The sequence below is a fragment of the Nannobrachium achirus genome (genome assembly GCF_963921795.1).
Source record: "Nannobrachium achirus genome assembly, chromosome: 21".
NCBI classification, from domain to species: Eukaryota; Metazoa; Chordata; class Actinopteri; order Myctophiformes; family Myctophidae; genus Nannobrachium; species Nannobrachium achirus.
The window spans coordinates 46,470,939-46,491,914 of record NC_137828.1 but is presented as its reverse complement, the minus strand read 5'-3'; the positions used below and the strand labels follow the sequence as shown (position 1 = coordinate 46,491,914).

The window sequence follows — 20,976 nt, the reverse complement described above, 5'->3', positions numbered from 1 at the left end:
GTCCCGTGCTCTCTCTCTCTTTCCTCTCTCTCTCCCTGGCTTTTGGATTTTGGATTTCCAAAACGCAACGAAAACACGCAGTGCAGTGTGCAACCACCTTTAGTCTTGTATGTTGTAGGTGGAGGTTGTGTTGGGTAGAATCACAATAGTTATGGATGGACCTTGTATGTTCAAAACCTTCCTTTTTTGTTATTATTTTAACTATTTAAAAACACAAGGCTTGTAGATCTGCTATTTTCACTACTTTTGGCGACACTTTTGTATGATGAAGTAGTAGGGCTTTAATTTACGATATATTTTTTAAAACATACATATTTGACAGTGACAATATGCAATGCAATGTGCATAATGTATGTCAATCTGATTCTGTCCACCAGAAGGTGCTGAAAACACCCCAAATGAAAGGCCATGATGACACACACAGATCTAGCGTACTACAGTACACAGGTCCTGACCCTGTAAATCCCAGTACTCGTATAGTAATAATAATAAAGATTTCTGTCCAAGACCTATCAATATTGATATGGAATATTAAATATTTATATCAACATCAATACATCTTTATTATGCTCTTGTTTGTAAATGAGTTCCACGATTAATGGGGTCACAAGTGAACATAATAAATGTTGATATTGATATGAATATTTAATATTCCATATCAATATTAATAGGTCTAAGACCTACGTACAATACACCCACTCCGTTTTATGTTGGGTTTCACTGCATGTCATGTCAGAGCAACATATTTCTTGCAGAACATCAGTGGTGGGAAAAGTACTCAAATCTTTTACTTAAGTAAAAGTATCAATACTGCAATATAGAAATACTCTGTTACAAGTGAAGTCCGGAATTCATAATGTGCTTGAGTAAAAGTACAAAGGTATTGGCATAGAAATGTACTCAAAATACAGAACGTAGAAAGTACTCATTTTGCAGAATGATTTTCAAATGTGCCACATCTTGATGCGACGCATTGTGAGCTTGTAGATTGGCTATATATAAAAAAGGACAATATTTGGATCCGAGATATAGTGGAGTAGAAGTAAAAGTATTGGAAATTGTAAGCACTCAAGTAAAGTACAAATACCTCAAGTACTTAAGTACAGTACTTAAGTAAATGTTACTTTCCACAACTTGATAGTTGATAGTTACCTACTCCTCCCGCGAGGGAAATTCGGGTATCGCAGCCCAACCCAGCTGCTTTTTTTTTCAGCTTAACCCAGCTGAACCCAGTGCAGCACACAAGGAGCGCGAGGGGGGGAGCAATTAGGGGTTAAGAGTCTTGCTCAGGGACACACATCGACATTGCTATCCTGGCCGGGAATCGAACCTGGGACAACCAGGGGAACTGGTTCCCCAGGCAGGCTCCCTAACCATTCAGCTATGGCCGCCCCAGTACATGCCGCCCCAGTACATGTACCCTGTACTTCCTGAGCCCAATCAGTCAAAAAGGCCCTGCGACAGACAGTACAGTAATTTAAGCTGTGGGTACAGTGAAGGACAGTCAGCCATCGATTCCTCACCTGTCCATGGAGGGAAATCTATGTATTAAATCAATGTATAATGGAGAGCAAACCACTTGGCAGGTCTCACTGGGAGTACAATGCAAGCAGACACACATGTAGGCCACCAGCTTACAGTCCTGACGTAGTTCCTACCTCAGTGTGACCATACAAAAATATTCCTCCACAGGGATCAATAAAGTATAAGATCTAATTCCATTTCTAGTCAGTAAGAAGACTGAGAGTAAGACATTGCAGGAGAAGCTGGTGAATTTGATCCTAAAATAATACATATTTTATATGTGCACTGTTTAAAGGTATGAAAGACAATTAATTCAGGAAATAGCTGTATTTTATTTTTAGAGGGAAATATATAAGACTTTAGGGGAGAGAATACAGTGCAGTCCTGTGGGTGGATTGGACAGTCCGTTATTGATTTCACTTACACCAGCCCACACACAGGGAGCATGAGCACATTGTCTTTGGCCAGAGTAATTGAGATGTTGGAGGCCAGGGACACTGTGCCACACTGCACCTTGTCAGGGCTGGAAAAGAGCAGGACTGGACTCATGACTTGTTGTTAACTATTGGACAAAGTTACCTATAGAGATCCCTATGGGACCCATGGATATCTTTATTTTAACAAGATGAACCCTAGCATCCCTATTCTGGGCATGTCATATTATGTGAACATTCTGCAAAAATGGGCGAACGTTCAGCAAAAATAGCATATCTACAAGCTCACAACGTGCCGCATTGTGAGATTGTAGATCTGCTGCCACTTTCAGTAAAGAGATGTAGAGGGGAAAAAAGGAGGGGGGGTGGGAGCAAGTACTTCTGGGCGACACCAGTCAACAAAGTATAAGGTTTAAGTGCTTAAAAAGAGAAAGTGAGAAACTGAGCATTACAGCAACTAGCTCCTTTCGGAACCTCTCCCTCCGCTATATTTCAACCTGTCAGTTAGATTTTCTTGGTTGCTAAAAAAATTAAACATCTGAGAGCAGTGGGCTGACCTTTTTGGATGGAACCTGGAACTCGTTACAGCAGGAACTGAAGCTGTCCAACTTGGTTCCGCTTGAATATTTTAAACGTATTTCATTATAGGTTTTCATCTTGTCTCTAAAGTGGGCGTCAGTTTCTCAGGAGTTAGAGCGGTCGCTTGGGAATCGGAAGGCCCGGGATATTGACAATAACTTATTGTCGAAGTGTCCTTGAGCAAGACACTGAACCCCTAACTGCTCCCGATGAGCAGGTTGGTGCCTTGCAAGGTTTCCTCTGCGCTGGGTGAATGTAATGCACTTTGTAAAGCTCTTTGGATAAAGGCGCTATATAAATGCACCAATTTACCATTTATCGATTGTCCTGTCTGTCTGTAACTTTGTGGTCATTGTTGCATTTACATTTACAACTTATAGTATCGATTGAATGTAAAGCACCTTGCCCACGGGCATCCTGAAAGGTCATCTGTGACGCAGAGGACAGCGTTAGCTACTTACTGTACTTCACACTCATAAATCCACTTCTCTGACCTTTTTAGTTTTTACACTGCTGCGGTGGAAACTAGCTTGTTACAGTGATTGACTTCTCGTATGAAACGACGTTCAGTCAACGTGAAGGCTGGCCACCGGACACTTCTGAGGTGAGCCGGATGGTCAATAATGCATGGGCTGTGTGCTTCAAGCTAAAACACAAGCAGACGTATGGTATGGAAGAGAAAAAAAATGTAGCGTATAAAATATAGATTGAACTTTGAGAAATGAAAAAACTGTAGGCCAGGAGGACATAGAGAATGACAGTGTGATGATCGACAACATTTACGGTGTGGTTCATGGATCACGCTAGCCACCTTTTACATTTTGAACTGTACAGTCAGATCAAATGGAAGGAATTGCAAGGAAGTGCTAGGGGTGCAACAGTTAATACATTTGAATAAGATTAATACGTTTTTACTAACCCACCCCCTCCTCCAGCAAAAAAGAAAATAGCACATCTATCAGCTCACAATACGACATGATTGAAATTGCGCTTTCTTCCCCAAAAAATGAAAATGGAAATAGCAGATCTACAAGCACACTAAGTTTTTTAACCTTGTATGTAGACCATCTTTTTTTCTTTCTTGCAACACTACAAAGTATAAAATATTGTTTAAGTCAGTATTGTACTGAAATGCAAACAAGCAGGCACATGGGAGTCTCACCTCATCACAGGAGAGCGGAGGACATCTGGAATGACACTGTTTCCTCCCGTTCACACAGCGACAGGAAAGACAGCCTTCGTCCCACTCTGAGCCCGCCTGGGACAAACACACAAACACACATTTGACCTTTATTTTACAACCCAGGTGTTGGTATCCCGCAAACCCCGTTGTACACCATCGCATGAGAATCTGTGTGCAAGTATGCGTCTGTGTAGGCCGGTACTGCAGAAAGATGGTGTGTGCGTGTGCATATATCCTGCGTGTGTACAGTCTGTACATGTGTCTATGTGTTGATGGGGGGTTTTGGCCTGTGGGGACGTGTGATTGGCTTGTGCTCAGGGTCAAACTGTATGCAATCATTTGATGTTAGTCCAGCCAACAAATCTCCAGGGGGGTTCAAGGACACATTTAAGCGCAAGAAAAGGTATGTCACCTTGGGATGACATCACATGTATTTCCATGAAACATTCTGTCTGTCATTTAGGGGTGCAATGGGGAAGTTACCAGAGGTGGAAACTACAATTGCAAGTGCAATTTTGGATATTGTAATTTTACTCCACTATGTTTATTTGACAACTTTAAGTTGCCACTTACTTTTAGATTTTTACAAAACATACATTAACCATGTTGCCCCTATTTTATTTTATTTTATAGAACTTGTGCACTGGGACATTGTGTGAAATCAGTACTTTTACAGTTGGTAATGTATATGTACACAACAGTACTTTTTTCTTTTTCTTTTTTATACTGAATTTTTATTTTGTCACATGCACACATATTCACAGGGTCAACATTTTACATCATTTTCATCATCACATTACAGTCCATTTCAGTCCTCCGTGGTGTCATTCCCTGTAACTTTGTAACCTTAACTGCTGTGACACCTCTGGGCAACTGATTTTCCCTCTTGGGATAATAAAGTGTCTATCTATCTATCCACGGTTGTCTCTCTCCAGCAGAGAGAGACACTGGATGGGGAATGATGGCAACTCAGGCACATATAATTTGCCTGAGGAAGGGTACCGAAATGTGCAACATATATTTCATAGTAAGTTAGAAAAGTGTGGGAGTTTATTTTTTTTGGTTTGCAACTTTTGAAATATTTGTCCCTCTGCTATGCACCTGACTCAATAAATAGATGTGCAAATTGCTCTTCCAGGCAACAAAAGATAAATCTTCGCGACCAGGGAGAGAAAGAGAGAGGGAGGGAGTGAAGGGAAAGATAAATACAAAGTAAAGCCAGGAGGAAGTCAGGCTGTTAAGTGGTCAGATGGGTGGGCCGTGTGCATTTTCAGAACATGTTTATTTTAATAATCAATCAATCCATTATGATCAATGGAGTTAACATAGTATACAATACTGTACATTAAAGGTTCTAATCTACACCATGCATTTAAAAATAATTTATATTTGTTTTGTTTGTCCCAAAAACGTTTTTCAAAAGGTTTGAGGCTAAATTACCACCCCTGAATACGATTCAAGGTTTTAAAGAAAATAAATACCACAATTTCCTTTCATCTTATATTATCAATTAAATCTTTGCGTTTTGCCAACCCTAACCCTAACCTCTACGGCATGTAAAAGGAGAGAGCATCACAGGAGAGACGTACCGTGTGTAAAACGAGTGCGAGAGAAGAGAGGAACGAGAGAAGGGCCAAGGGAACTCGACCTCTTGTCACCCATATGATTAATCCTCATAATCCCATAATATCCCGGCCCCTCATAAATTATTCCAGGCAAGCTCGCAGAGAGTTATGAGTCAGAGACACTGGCTCTTTCTATGGTGCCGACTGCATTATTGATGAGTCCGAGGGCTGCGGACACACTGTGGTGTAGTGTGGCCCGTGGGGCATGTCACTCAGCATCAAACAGGGCCCTCTTTATGGGTAAATAACACAATGGAAGTGGAGCGGCAGGGGCAATAAACACCATGCTAATGGGCATGGGCGGCACACATGACATGCGCCACAATGGATCGCGCACAATGGGTACAACCGGCCAACTTTCCCCTTTCCGAGTGCATGTGATGTGTGTGCGGTCATCAGCGGGTGCAATATCAGCAGCCAGTGAATGTTATTATGTGCACATACGCAGTATATCATGCACACGTACGCCTACCTGTGCAAGCAATATGTGCTTCTGCAATCACATGCAGGTGGAAAAAGTACTCACATTTTGTACTTAGTATCAATACTGCACTGTAGATGTACTCCGTTACAAGTAAATGTCCAGAATTCAAAATGTACTTGAGTAAAAGTATGAAAGTATTGGCATCAAAATGTACTTAAAGTACCAAAAGTAAAAGTATTAAATGTTTGAAAATAGCCGATCTTCAAGCTCACAACGCATCGCGATGTGTTGTGAGCTTACAGATCGGCTATTTTCAAATAACCAAGGTGCAAAATAGGGGTAAAGTGATTTATGTATGTTTTATAATATTATAATTTATATCTGCAAAGTAACTAGTAACTAAAGTTTTCAAATAAATGTAAAAGTAAAAGTACAGTAATTGGATACCAGATGTAGTGGAGTAGAAGTAAAAGTATTGGAAATTGGAAATACTCAAGTAAAGTACAAATACCTCAAAATTGTACTTAAGTACAGTACTTAAGTAAATGTACTTAGCTACTTTACATCAGTGAACACATGCGTGTGCGTGTGTTCGTGTGTGTGTGTACCTCTCGCAGCATGTCCTGGTCATGGCAGGGACAGAGGGCAGGGATAACGCACACGCCTTGTGTGTTCCTGTAACGTCCGTCCTCACACACACACCCCTCGGCGTGGTCACTGCAGTTCACGGGAGCCGAGGCGTACACCTCCTCACAGCTCCTCTCGCACACACTGCGCACCTCCCGCGACACACTCCTCCTCCAGTGTTCTCCTCCGGGACACTCTGAAGGGGAGAGGATGAACGCACAAAGGCGTGGAGGGGAGGAGGAAAAGAAATGGAGAGGGGGAAGGGAGGAGAAGAATGAAAGAAAGAAAGGGATGAGTGGTGGAAATGGAGGGTGAGGTGGGAGGGAAACAAATGGATAACGAATGGGGGAAATGGACAGAAGTGGAAATAGATTGTGGAGGAATGGTAAATGAATGAGGGAGGGTGTGATGAATACAAGGAGAGATGGTGGAGGACAGTAAGGGAATGAGTAAGGGCGTGTGGTTGGAAAATGGAGAGAAAATGAGACGTTATTTATCACCGTACCGCGAGACCTTCATCTCTCTCTCGCTCTCTCGTGCAGGATATATATTACAACAGCATTACATCAGTCAGTACAGACACTCAGCATAATGAACTGTGTTCTTCCTCTCCTCTCATAACTCACCACAGTCAGGGGCCGTGCAGGTGTCGCTGCGCCGGTCGGGGCCTTCGCACGGGGCCCCGTCGTATTCGGCGGGCCGGAGGACCGTCCGCGTGACGCTCCGCTGTCCCGTACCACAGCTCGCCGAACACGGGCTCCAGTGGGACCAGTTAGACCACTCACAGTCCACTGGGAGAGGGGGAAAAGAACAAACATGCTCAGTTGTTATTTGGTGTGATTTCAGACAGACGCGAGAGAGAGTTATTACAGAAGACAGAGAGAGAGAGAGAGAGAGAGAGAGAGAGAAAGGAAACTCCCAAATGAACCTAAAACAACTAATGATGCGAAGCCTGCAGAGCTAGTCCAGGCAGACAACTCAATGGAGCGCCAATTACTGATCAGATGATCAGTCACATGCTCACTCCATCTGACCGGGGTGGGGTATTTAAACCTCCCTGCTCAAAACTCATTCTTCTTGCTGTTGCTCTGCTGCTTTGTACTCTCCATTTTCTTTGCTCCCACCTGCTCTGTTTCTATGATTCCCTTATATGGGTCTATTTCATTCCATTCCCTGTCAGATCTAGTTGGCAAATCATTTATTATAATTCAACTTACAGGGAATGCATGAAATGGGACAGAGCTGTGACGCCAAATATGCTTGAATATTTATGCTCTATTATGATCAAAAAATATATTTATTTAATCGAAGAGTTGTCTGACTGAAGTGAGGAAAAGAGAAAGGCTGAGCGTGACGGAGAAAGTAAAGCGAAGAATTGCTACAAAAAGAGAAAGGAAGAAAGAAAGAGAGCAGCAAAACAACAAATCACTGAGGTGTTCACATTCGCACACACACGTCACATTTGGGGAAACAGCTTTTACTGCTTCGTCCAGCAGATGGCTGCTCAGATGGCTTAGATTTTGTAGGGGTCAAAGGTGTCAAGGACACTTGTACAACCGTACATTGGGTGACCTGAGGGTCAAACCAGAGACTTCCCAGAATCCCTAGCGCCACCTACCAGCAGAGCATGGTACTGTATGTTTATCACATAACTCCCAGGTTAACGGACCTGGGAGCGGCCAGTGATTTATGAGACCGGTGCTCTGTTACTGCAGACAGCCAACTGTCATTGCAGCAGTTACCATCCGTATGGCACTGACACATAGATCAGGGTCTAGATCATCTAGGCCCTGATAGCGTCTAGACTCTAGAAGCCATCGGCCAAAGATGAATGCCTGTATCGCTTTCCTCTCTCCCTTTAGTTTCCTCGCTGAAAGGAAGACGCCTCGCAGGTTAGGAGAAGGGAGCAGCACCTCGACAGGATATCACTCACCATCACAGGGGTCCGAGGTGCAGTTCAGCACTCCCTTCTGGCAGACACTGGAGAGGGAGAGAGAGAGAGAGAGAGGGACACATGGAGTAAAGAGTTAAAGGGGAATGAATGAAACCTATAGGCTGTTGTTGTAGTTGGTTTTCCAGTTCAGGTTGCATGGCAGGCTGCATAATGCTGACTCTATAATATATAACAGATTACTGAGTTGTAAGCAACCGATCACATGAACAATGGGTGTGTTAGACTTAGGTGTGTCAATACTGTCTATGCTTGCACATTGGCACACCCATGACACTGGGAACACCTAAAATCCACCCCATCCATTACTAATTTGATTATCTGCAGCCGAGTTGCAAAATAGCAAAAATATCAGATCTACAAGCTCATAACGGGTCATGATGCTATCCATTGTGAGCTTGTAGATCATTTTGCCATTTCAATTATAAGGCTTAAGTGGTTATACTGTAGATGCGGAGCAACAGAGGCTTTGGCGATATTAAATATAGTCAAAGTTTTCATTATATTGTTATGAAAACACGATGATAATGCAATAAAAAGTGAGGAAAAGCAGGAAAAGCAGACACATAGAGTACAACCGATATCTATTCTTCTATTCTATATGAGGATTTGTCTTTATAATTAGACACATTGACAATATTGCAGGACACAAGAGTCAGCTCCAATCCAATCCAAACTTATTCCCATAACAAGGCGTTCCATTTAAAGATGGCTCCCTCCTCTACTATTCAATTTCTACAACATACACTGCTTCTGGCAAAGCCTGCCTCCACCACCCCAGCCTCCACCTTTCGCATGGCTCTAAAGTTAAACTGAAATGCAATCTTGTATGGCTCTAAAATTGCCTTTGCTCTTTGAGCCCACTCTTATCCATTGGGGGATTTGCACAGCATTCGCTGATTTAGTTAAACATGCCACTTAGCTAAAGAGCGGAGCCATCAATGCCATATAAAACTGTATTCCATTTGTTGCAAATGGTTAAATCTATTTGACGTGAGTGTTCCTGACTGAACTGATGAATCACAGAGTAAGGGAGAACCAGAGCAATAATATAAAGAGAATAAGAACGAGAGAGACAGAAATAGTTACAGAAAGAGATCAACAATGAGATATAGAGAGCCTGCAGACGATGATTATGAGGCATTATTACAAGATAAGGCTGAGATGTCAAAGCATTACAGACATGAGATCACTGTGTCAATTAGACCATTACACAATCGTCATACCCTTGTTCAGAAAGATGAAATGACATACAGCATGTCTGGAGGTCTGCAGGCCAGACGATCTATTACACATTAACACACTCCTCATCACACTAATAGACTGCTACTGGCTGCCACTGACCAGTGACCATGTATAAAAAGTTAACTTAGATCATACCTTGGGCAACTGGCAGCCCGGGGGCCACATGCGGCCCCCACCTTCACTTAATGCGGCCCGCAGGTTGATACCGGAATACTGATATATTATTGATTTCAGCTGTTATTAATTCCAAACATGCACCTGCTTTAATTCCTTCCGTCTATATTAGTAGCTTAATGACTAGTATAGTAGTATTAAAATGTATTTCTTTTTATGTTCAATGTATTTGTATTCAAGTTCATAAAGTTAACATGAGTATATAATTAAATGCGTTTGAAATTAAATCAAAATGTTACATTTCAGGATTCCAATTAAAAAATAACAAAAAATTATTCAGGATTCGAATTCAAAAGAAGCAAAAAATAGCCGATCTACAAGCTCAAAACGCATCGCAGCGCGATGCGTTTTGAGCTTGTAGATCTGCTATTTTTTGTATGACATACTAGAATGACGAAGTAGGACATAGCAATATGCTGCCTTAGATGGATTTGAAAATAACGTTTGGACCCTGGGAATACAAGACTTGGAAATGAGTTACTATGTGTTCCAGAGAAAACCACACGCATAGATGAGTGTGTGATGGTGGTATATTACCATGATGGGCTATCTGTCTCACCATGTGTTACAGTGTGTGAAGAGACTGGGCTATCTGTCTCACCATGTGTTACAGTGTGTGAAGACTGGGCTCTCTGTCTCACCATGTGTTACAGTGTGTGAAGACTGGGCTATCTGTCTCACCATGTGTTACACTGAAGCTGATGTTACAGTGTGTGAAGACTGGGCTATCTGTCTCACCATGTGTTACACTGAAGCTGATGTTACAGTGTGTGAAGACTGGGCTATCTGTCTCACCATGTGTTACAGTGTGTGAAGACTGGGCTATCTGTCTCACCATGTGTTACACTGAAGCTGATGTTACAGTGTGTGAAGACTGGGCTATCTGTCTCACCATGTGTTACAGTGTGTGAAGACTGGGCTATCTGTCTCACCATGTGTTACACTGAAGCTGATGTTACAGTGTGTGAAGACTGGGCTATCTGTCTCACCATGTGTTACAGTGTGTGAAGACTGGGCTATCTGTCTCACCATGTGTTACACTGAAGCTGTACGCTGCTTCCAGGTGGCATCGCAGCCTCAGTGATATCTGCCAGGCTGACATTCCAGCTGAGGTGACCGGAGGTCAGGGACAGCGGAGAGCAGGGACACCTGTCATGTGACACACAGGAGCCTCTGTAGAACACCTGAGGGACAGACACAGAAAGACAGACAGGCGGACAGACAGACAGACAGACAGACAGACATACATCAGTATGAGATATCACATATCAGAAAGCATCTTGTGGAGAGAAAAGAAATTGCAGCAGTTCAAATAAAGGACACACGCACGTACACTAGTGTAGTGTTTCCAAAACACTGGGTTTGTGGGTCGAGGACAAATCTTTATGGGTCCCTTCATTTTTGGTTTTCAACATTTTGTTTTTGATTATTATTATTATTTCAAAACATTTTCAAAAAACATTCCCAAAAAGAAAAGAAAGAAAAATCAATGATTTTTCTAAGCAATTTCATTAATAGATAAAAGAAAATTCTAAGAAATTCCATAAATTAGAAAACAAAACAAAGTAGTGAAAATAGCTTGTAGATCTGCGGTTTTCACTAGTTTTCGAGTCTCAGGCAAACATATCATTTCTCTTTTGGGTCATGAGCTGAAAAGTTTGGGAACCACTGGTGTAGTTTAGTGTACACACCTGTCCAGGAGGGCAGGCACAGCCCGGGGTGCAGGGTCCGGGTACACACTGTGTCTGTGGCCACAGGTCCTCACAGAGATACGGACAGGAACCAGCACACGTACTGAACACCTGGCCACCGGGACACTCTGAAATAATACACACCATGACAGACAGATACACATGCATGTTAATGTAGGCCTACATGACGTGCACGTGGTCAAAGTACATGTGTATAATGCAGAGGTTTTTCAACTTTTTTCATATCAAGGTCCAATATTTATTCGGCTTTTGAGCCACGGACCAACATTTAATGGCAAGACTATAAGACTAATATTTTGTTGTCGTTGATGTTGTCCACAGTTCCATGCTGCATTAATGTGGTACCATAGGAGAGATAACAGGCAAAACGTTAATCAAAATAACATTTCTCCTACATTCTCAAAATTGTCTAGACTTCTTGTCAATTAATTAATGCTGATGTTTAAAAATAGTTTAACTCTTGAGAGTGCAAAATGAAACCAAATGGACCCGTCATTGTACTCTCTCAAGTCAGTTAAAGATATATAAGGGTCCATTTGGTTAAAAATTCTCCATCATTTAGCTGGGGACCACCTGGAACCCCCTCAGGGACCAGAAATCTACTTAAAACACATAACACTCATAAGTACTTATATAATGCTTTATAACAATAATCACAGAAAATTGCATAGCATTTCATAATGACTTATTATGAAGTATCATAATACTTCATAATTACTGGTCACTCATTTACTTTTTCTTTAGGCCAGGTTCCTAGTGTATTACAATCATAGTTGTAATACATAATGCATTATAGTGTGATTATAAGTCAATAGATATAGATATTGTGGTGCTTTAAATAAAGTCCCTACAAATCCTACAGCCTCATCAATGAAACAATCACATTGATCACATCAAACGTTGATGAATTCGCTTATCATGTTAGACAAAATGATTTGAGGTGGTATCAGGAAAGTCACACAGAATAATGTATTACAGTTCAGTGAATAGGCTGCATTTTGCAAACAATTACTGTTATTTGATAGCAATTATTGTCTCCCGTCACGCTTCATTAACTACCATCATCACGAAAGAGAATTTGTTGGGAGGCAAATCAAACTTTCTTTGTAGGCCTCATCAAAATCTATTATAAACGACCCCCAAACAGTAGCTGCATGCTTTTGCATAGTTACAAGCAATCCCCAAACAATTATCGGCATGGGTTTGATAATTGTAATTACATTTTACCTCTAGACAGTAAAGCAGCACCCGAGAGGGAGGGAAGCAAGGCAAGTGGCTCTGACAGTGTTAAAAAGGCGTGAAACCCTTCAACACTCATTACACTCTCTTGGATAGGAGCATTAATCTATATAATCATCTCAACACATAACTGAGAGTGATTGAGAGCTCTCCTAATACTCTGGATGAGATCATAATGAAACCACCAAGGCTTTATTTTAGAGATTGGATGTTCCTTTGACATGTACATAGTAGGGGTGCAGGAAAAAATCGATTTGAATTCGAATCGTGTTTCTAACATGGTAAGATTCAGAATCGATTCTCATTTTCCAAAAATCATTTTTTTTATTAATTATTATTTATTAGATATGATTTTTATTTTATGATTTTTTTATTATGATGTCTTTATTACGATAATTTATAAGATATTATGTTGTGTTTGTACAAGTTAAAAGAATTTGTGCAAGCATGAATAAATCAAACATGTTGTCTTGGATTACCTTTGTTTGTTTACATTATTGCAATTAGTTGATAAAACTTTTACAATTATAAAAGCTACGTAAATGTACTCTGCTTTCATGCCAGCAGACTGGAGTAGATCCTGATATGAATTGAATAGATAATCATTTTGAATAGAGAATTGTTTTTAAATCGGAATTCGAATCGTTTGGATTTGAAAGAATCGGGGAAAAAAAATCGTGAATCGTGACACCAAGAATCGATTCTGAATCGAATCGTGGGATACCCAAAGATTCGCAGCCCTAGTACATAGATTCAACTGAATAATTATGAAATACCAATCACGTGCATCTCTCTGCATGTGGGTACAATTGCAAAACAACAATTGATCTGATATTTGGCAGCTGAAGATATGTGCATGAGATGTGTGTGCAAGGGCTACACATAGTCAGACTGTCAAAAACAATTAGTGGAAACGATGCTGTGTCTGTAACCTTGCCTACATATATATCCTATCTCATGGTCTGCATTACATTGTGACTGATATACAGTATATGCGCGTTTGTGTGTGTGTGTGTGTGTGTGTGTGTGTGTGTGTGTGTGTGTGTGTGTGTGTGTGTGTGTGTGTGTGTGTGTGTGTGTGTGTGTGTGTGTGTGTGTGTGTGTGATGAGTGAGTGAGTGAGTGAGTGAGAGAGAGAGAGAACATTAAGAGAGAATTGGCTAATCATAAATGGCACTTCAATTCATAATTATGGACACATGACGCAAGGCACTAATTTCTGGTGAGAGAACACCTTGATTGATATGACAGACATCCTATTAGTAGTATGCAGTATTGTACAGGGGCGGCATAGCTCAGGGGTAGAGAAACCGTTATTAGAGCACGAAGGGTTCCCAGTTCGAATCCGGGCTCCCCCTGTGTGTGTGTGTGTGCGTGCGTGTGTGTGTGTGCGTGTGTATGTGTGTGTGCGTGTGTGTGTGTGTGTTACCTGGCAGACAGCTGTTAGTGTTACAGACAGTGTGTTGTTCTAGTGGACCGCTGCAGGACGCCCCGCCAGGCTCCGCCTCCTGCAGGACGGTCTTGTTACGCACCGACACCCCGCCGCCACAGGAGGCGCTGCAGTCGCTCCACGACGACCACTCACTCAACTCGCAGCCCACTGATACAGAGGAGGAGGGTGAAGATGGAGGGAAAGGAAGATGGGGGGTGGGGGGGGGAGAATTTAGAGCAGTTCTCAACCTTTTTTTGGCATTGCAATATACAATTTAAGCATTTAGCAGACACTCTTAATCCAGAGCGATTTACAATAAGCAAGGACAGCACAAGGTAATACATCAAATGGATACAAATAGTATTTCTTAGGTCTGGCCTAAGGTCTGGCCTAGCGTTAGAAGGAGTTCTCCTTAACGCTATGTCACCGATGAGTCCTTGCGCTCACAGCAGCGGTAGCCCAGGCTGCTCAGCCTCTCGTCTGTAGTAAAAATAAAAAATACACTTTCGCTACTCACCAAAACAAAGACGGTTCTAAGATGTTGAAAGCCTACTTTACTTTACTTAAAAAATACACTTTCGCTACTCACCAAAACAAAGACGGTTCTAAGATGTTGAAAGCCTACTTTACTTTACTTAAAAAATACACTTTCGCTACTCACCAAAACAAAGACGGTTCTAAGATGTTGAAAGCCTACTTTACTTAGTGGGAAGTTCTGGGAACACTCTGAGCCCCCCACCTCACATCTAAAATACACCTTTTGTCCAGAAAATGTAATATTACACCGGAAGCTTAAGCTATTCCACACCGCCCTCTACGGATCTTGTCATTAGAAGATTCCATTGACCAGATTTGGTTTGATTCCGGTGAAATATTTTCTTTTCGGGCTAAAACGTGTATTTTAGACGTGAGGTGGGGGGCTCAGAGTGCTCCCACTGAGGAAAGTAGGCAGTTTCAACTCCCCAAAGTCGTCTTTGTTTTGGTAGGTAGCAAAACTGTATTTTTATTTTTTTACTGCAGACGAGAGGGTGCGCAGCCTTTCCTGCGGCGCTAGGGATCATCGGTGACATAGCGTTGAGGAGAACTCCCTCTGACGCTATGGACCAGAGCGGAGTATTTCTATGCATTCTAATTGTGTGTGTGTCTGTGTGCGTGCGTGTATGTGTGTGGTTCCATACCTGGGCACGGCTGCAGCACACAGCTCTCTGTGTGTGTGGTGTGGTTACAGGGAGGACCGCCCAGGGTGTCCTGGCAGGGGCGTGTCCTCGTCCTCTGGCCACGCCCACAGGAGGCGGAGCAGGCGCTCCACTGGCTCCACGGCTCATAGACCGGACAGGGGAGCTTGGTGCACACCAGTGTGCCATTCTCACACACACTGGTGATGGAGAGAGAGGGAGAGAGGGGGGGGGGGGGGGGGATGATGATAAATATATTGTTGTTGTCGAGTGGAAACCTTTTATGTCCAAAACCGTTCGTTTCTGCCCGACAGTGATGATATTTTAATTTGGTGCTTTCATCAAGTGTCGCTTGATCAAAGTGACACATTGGGAAGAAATCACATCCATGTGAAGTGAGAGGTGCTCACATCACACTTCACATTAGAAAATATTGTTCCCGAAGAACACCTATTCATACTATTGCGACCGTGGGTCAGAACCGTCCCAGCTTGTCCGTAGACGTCCGTCCGTCCGGACGTGTGCACTTTTGTAAGGTCTATGGGTTTGCCGCTCTGACATCATGCTCTGACGTCACGGTGATGTCAGGGGAACCACACCAACAGAATCCCTTTTATGCCCATATGTGGAGTTCCCTGACGGTCATCAATATTAAGCCCATATCTAACAGGACTTCATATGGGAATGCCCAAATATGGAGGCCACATTGGCCACATCACTGGCCAGATGGCCAAGACATGGCGCGACCTCGCGCAACCTCTCCCTTGTCGTCCTGAGGCGTCTTACTAGTATATACAGTATTATGATGCTTATATTGTTGTCCAATCAGAAAAGGGAAAATTGCAATTGTCTCCATTCTATGTAATAGAGAAATCAAATACTTATTTTACCCACATGGGGGGAAATACAAGTCACGTATTGGTGCGGCTAGCATCGCTCAAAAACCTATTTTACTGAAAGCAGGCTATTACTGGGAAACGAGCGAAAACTTGGCTTCGCTGTTGCAATCTTTTCCATCTTTTTTTATCTCTCTTTATATTATATCTTGCTGATTCACTGGCATTTTTCATGAAAATGTCAACCTCTCGGTGAGCTGAACTGAGCCTTTTGGTGCATGAGGTGCCCTTTGAGATGAAACCCAGTCAATACATCAAATGGCTGCCCCAGTTACTGACCAGGTGTGTAAAGTACATTTTTAAGTTATTTGTATTTTACTTGAGTATTTCCAATACTTTTACTTCTACTCCACTACATCTTGGATCCAAATAGTGTACTTTTACTCCAATACATTGAAAACTTTAGTTACTACTAGTTACTTTGTAGATTGATTATATACTGTACATTTTGGCCATTTGAAAATAGCCGCTCTACAAGCTCACAATGCGTCACATCGCAACGCATTGTGAGCTTGTAGATCTGCAATTTTCAAATGTTTTTCTACATTTGAAAACGTGTGAAATGGGACATTCTGCATAATGAGTACTTTCTACTTTTGTACTTTAAGTACATTTTGACACCAATACTTTTGTACTTTTACTCTAGCACAGTCTGAATTCCGGACATGTACTTGTAACAGAGTGTTTCTGCATTGCAGTATTGAAACTACTTTAACTTAAGTAAACGGTTTGAGCACTTTTTTCCACCACTGTTACTGACCAGGTGTTGCAGTCCAGAGTGAGCTGCTCTCTGGGGCTGTACTCCACCGTCCCGTTGCCTGACGGGACGCCACAGCGGCACTCTGTCACCGGTACACACACACCGTCCTGCAACAAGCGGCCCTCTGGACACCTGCAGCCTACACACAGACAGACAGACACACAGACAGACAGCGTGAAGGGACGAAGGAATGATAATGTCTTTATTGTCCACCATCTTCAAAGTATGTTCATCAGACAAAACACATAGCCATATAGCACAGAACAACATAGCAGTGATAGCACACAACAACATACTGTAACACCAATCTATATGAATTGATTACAAAGGAAGGAAGGAAGGAAGGAAGGAAGGAAGGAAGGAAGGAAGGAAGGAAAGGAAAGGAAAGGAAAGGAAAGGAAAGGAAAGGAAAGGAAAGGAAAGGAAAGGTCAGAAAGTTAGGGAGAAAAGAAATGAGAGAGAGACGCATCAAAAAGAGAGAATGAGAAACGGAAAGAAAAGAGCAGGCGAACAAGAAAGCGATAAGAGCATTACGGCTCTTAATTAAAGTTAATTTCAACGTAGAGAAATAGTCTGATGGAGACAAGCGTTAATCACTATAGAGGATGAACCTGGGAGCGTACCTGAATGACAGGCTCCTTGGAGACACTGCACGTGGTCCCACAGGTCAGTGCAGCTGCGAGGGCACTGGTTGGCACAGCCCTCCTGGTACGTCCGCCCCCTGTCCTCACAGCGTTCACCTGAGACACCGGGAGCACAGTTCAGTTCACTCTTTCCCCCTCCCAAAGAACACACAGACTTTAAAAAACCAAGCCAAATCCAAAGACTTTCTGGTCACGTCTGAGGTAATCTCGTCCGCACACATCCCTGTTGCACACTTCGTTACACTGACTTAGTGTGGAGTCAATGCTGGAGGAGGGTCTGGGAGAAACCAATTTCCCAAACCTGGTGCAGAGCACCAAGGGCAATCTTCCTCATCGAATTTGTGTTTTCTCGAGTGGCTCTTAAGCTTGTATCCGAGGAAGGCGTGCAACGAATCGCCATCCGACAAATCCCAGAACACGAACAGTTTAGACAGATTTAAGTGATTTATTTTCCGAGGATGTTTTAAGGTTGATAGCGATTTGCAGGAATCCGAAATTAAACCGATGGGTGGAAATGAAGTGGTCGGACAACGTGCAGACGTGCAAGTCAATGTGTGTGCTCGAATTAGAGAAGCAGCGCTAAATCAAAGTGAATCAAAAGAGAACAAGTAGTGCCGAACAGCGGTCAAAAGCCACATGGGTCGGGGCACGGTGGCGCAGTGGTTAGCGCTTCGCCTCACAGCTAGAAGGTCATGGGTTCGATTCCTGCCGGGGAACGCTGTGGGCGCTGGGGGCGTGTTCCTCCCTCCGCGTCATCAGCACCCACACCCTAGGTGGGGTTGGTGATAGGGCCTTTCTATGTGGAGTTTGCATGTTCTCCCCGTGTATCCTAGGGTAAATGCCCTCAAAAACATGCAGTAGTCCTGGTTTCTATACTACCTCCCCCTAGCCAGCCAGGTGCTCCCCAATTCCCCTGGCGCTGCAGGGGGAGAGCGGAAACCAGGACTACAGTTGGCACTGGGTGAGAAAATGGGTTGCAAAAAACGTGGGATAAAAATGTATTAAAAAAAGCCACAAGTCCACAACAATACAGTGTACTGTACCTACTGCACGAACATCACTAGCCATTGTTGCAAGAAGTTATATAGCGCAAGTTCTGCAGTCCTCAAAATATAATCGTCAATACACAATAACCCCAATTTGATTACAGGTTCAACAATTAACATGCCATAATTCATTCTTTACATAATTCACATTCATTTCAATAAGCTAAACACAAATATTAATTCATTATATGATGGTGCACACAAGTCACCAGTGGGAAGATCAACTTCACATCTGGGTATTTGCACGGTTCTACGCTAGAATACTTTTACTCTGATTGGCGACTGATGACGTTTCACATGTTGAGAAATGGCCATCGTCTCAGGGCAAAAAGGTTTATGGTAATGTCAGAAAGAATTTGGTCGGAAGCAATCAGAGCACTATAGAGTGCTAAACTATATCTGAACCAAACTTCAGCCAAGCTTAAACGAACTAAAACCCCCACTTGCAGATTGTTTGATCGATGGACGTTTCGATGAACTGAGTGTGAGTGTGATGTTTGTACTATATGCAGTATCTACCTGGGCAGAGGCCTGTGTCTATAGATGTGAGTGTGATGTACTGTATGCAGTATCTACCTGGGCAGAGGCCTGTGTCTATAGATGTGAGTGTGATGTACTGTATGCAGTATCTACCTGGGCAGAGGGCCTGTGTCCATAATGTGAGTGTGATGTACAGTATAGTGTCTACCTGGGCAGAGGCCTGTGTCTATAGATGTGAGTGTGATGTACTTTATGCAGTGTCTACCTGGGCAGAGACCTGTGTCCATAATGTGAGTGTGATGTACAGTATAGTGTCTACCTGGGCAGAGGGCCTGTGTCCATAATGTGAGTGTGATGTACTGTATGCAGTGTCTACCTGGGCAGAGGGCCTGTGTCCATAGATGTGAGTGTGATGTACTGTATGCAGTGTCTACCTGGGCAGAGGGCCTGTGTCCATAGATGTGAGTGTGATGTACTGTATGCAGTGTCTACCTGGGCAGAGGGCCTGTGTCCATAATGTGAGTGTGATGTACTGTATGCAGTGTCTACCTGGGCAGAGGGCCTGTGTCCATAGATGTGAGTGTGATGTACTGTATGCAGTGTCTACCTGGGCAGAGGGCCTGTGTCCATAATGTGAGTGTGATGTACTGTATGCAGTATCTACCTGGGCAGAGGGCCTGTGTCCATAGATGTGAGTGTGATGTACTGTATGCAGTATCTACCTGGGCAGAGGCCTGTGTCCATAGATGTGAGTGTGATGTACTGTATGCAGTATCTACCTGGGCAGAGGCCTGTGTCCATAGATGTGAGTGTGATGTACTTTATGCAGTGTCTACCTGGGCAGAGGGCCTGTGTCCATAATGTGAGTGTGATGTACTGTATGCAGTGTCTACCTGGGCAGAGGGCCTGTGTCCATAATGTGAGTGTGATGTACTTTATGCAGTGTCTACCTGGGCAGAGGGCCTGTGTCCATAATGTGAGTGTGATGTACTGTACTGTATGCAGTATCTACCTGGGCAGAGGCCTGTGTTACAGCTCTGGCTTTGGGTCTGCTGGCTCCTACAGTGGGCTCCCAGGGGAGAGGCCAGGGGCCGCCGGTGTCTCTGCCGGACACCGCCGCTGCAGGGCTCCGCGCACACGCCCCACGCGCTCCACGCACTCCACTGGCACATGTCTGGAAGCAGGGAAATATTAGTCATCACCGCAGTCATATCCATCACTCACTACTGTCCTCCTCCAACACCTCTGACCTCTGTAATTATCATCTTCATCACCAGTAGCAGTTAATGTCGTGGTGGAACTTGCACGGTGTGACAGCTGTGATTTATGATTCAGGGAGTGTATTTCAGACTAAACTTTGATATCAGTGATTTTATATAAACTGATTTAAATGTCATCCACACCTGAGCACTTCCCATGGTCCCAACAGAGTCTCACCTCAACTTAAATTACTGGACACATTATTTGATTTCAAAGTCATCTTTCTACTGGGAACTGAAGTGAAGTCAAGTGTGGCAGGGGGAACAGATTAACTGAAATGAAGTGAAATAAGGGATCGATCATTCTAGTATCCACAAACCCAACTGCAAATGCAATCAACGTTATGCCTCCCTGCAGGCAGGCAGGCATTACTCTCTTTCCTTTTTTTCACCCTTGGAAAAACTCCTCTTTTCCGCTTATCACCCAAGATAGGGAAGAAGAAGAAAGCAAGGATGCAAAAGGATGGATGGTTTTCCTGACAGCTGAAGGTCCTGAACTTCATGTATTTGTTCATATAAAGATTTATGTTCTTACAAAAAAAAAATAATAATAATAAAATGTATTGAT

At 43.0% G+C, this 20,976-nt stretch overlaps 1 protein-coding gene across 1 annotated transcript in view; it reads right to left on the bottom strand.

Moving 5' to 3' along the window:
* Nucleotides 1–20,976, bottom strand: part of sspo (SCO-spondin) — a gene marked incomplete at both ends in the record, with an annotated part of 118,980 nt that overhangs the window by 11,024 nt on the left and 86,980 nt on the right. Inside the window, 11 exons of the mRNA XM_080751802.1 lie at nt 3,700–3,795; nt 6,378–6,592; nt 7,023–7,187; nt 8,330–8,376; nt 10,796–10,950; nt 11,458–11,585; nt 14,146–14,316; nt 15,327–15,523; nt 16,980–17,118; nt 17,603–17,719; nt 20,162–20,323. Of these exons, the coding sequence (XP_080607928.1) occupies nt 3,700–3,795; nt 6,378–6,592; nt 7,023–7,187; nt 8,330–8,376; nt 10,796–10,950; nt 11,458–11,585; nt 14,146–14,316; nt 15,327–15,523; nt 16,980–17,118; nt 17,603–17,719; nt 20,162–20,323 (1,592 nt within the window). The remainder of the gene's footprint in view (nt 1–3,699; nt 3,796–6,377; nt 6,593–7,022; nt 7,188–8,329; nt 8,377–10,795; nt 10,951–11,457; nt 11,586–14,145; nt 14,317–15,326; nt 15,524–16,979; nt 17,119–17,602; nt 17,720–20,161; nt 20,324–20,976) is intronic.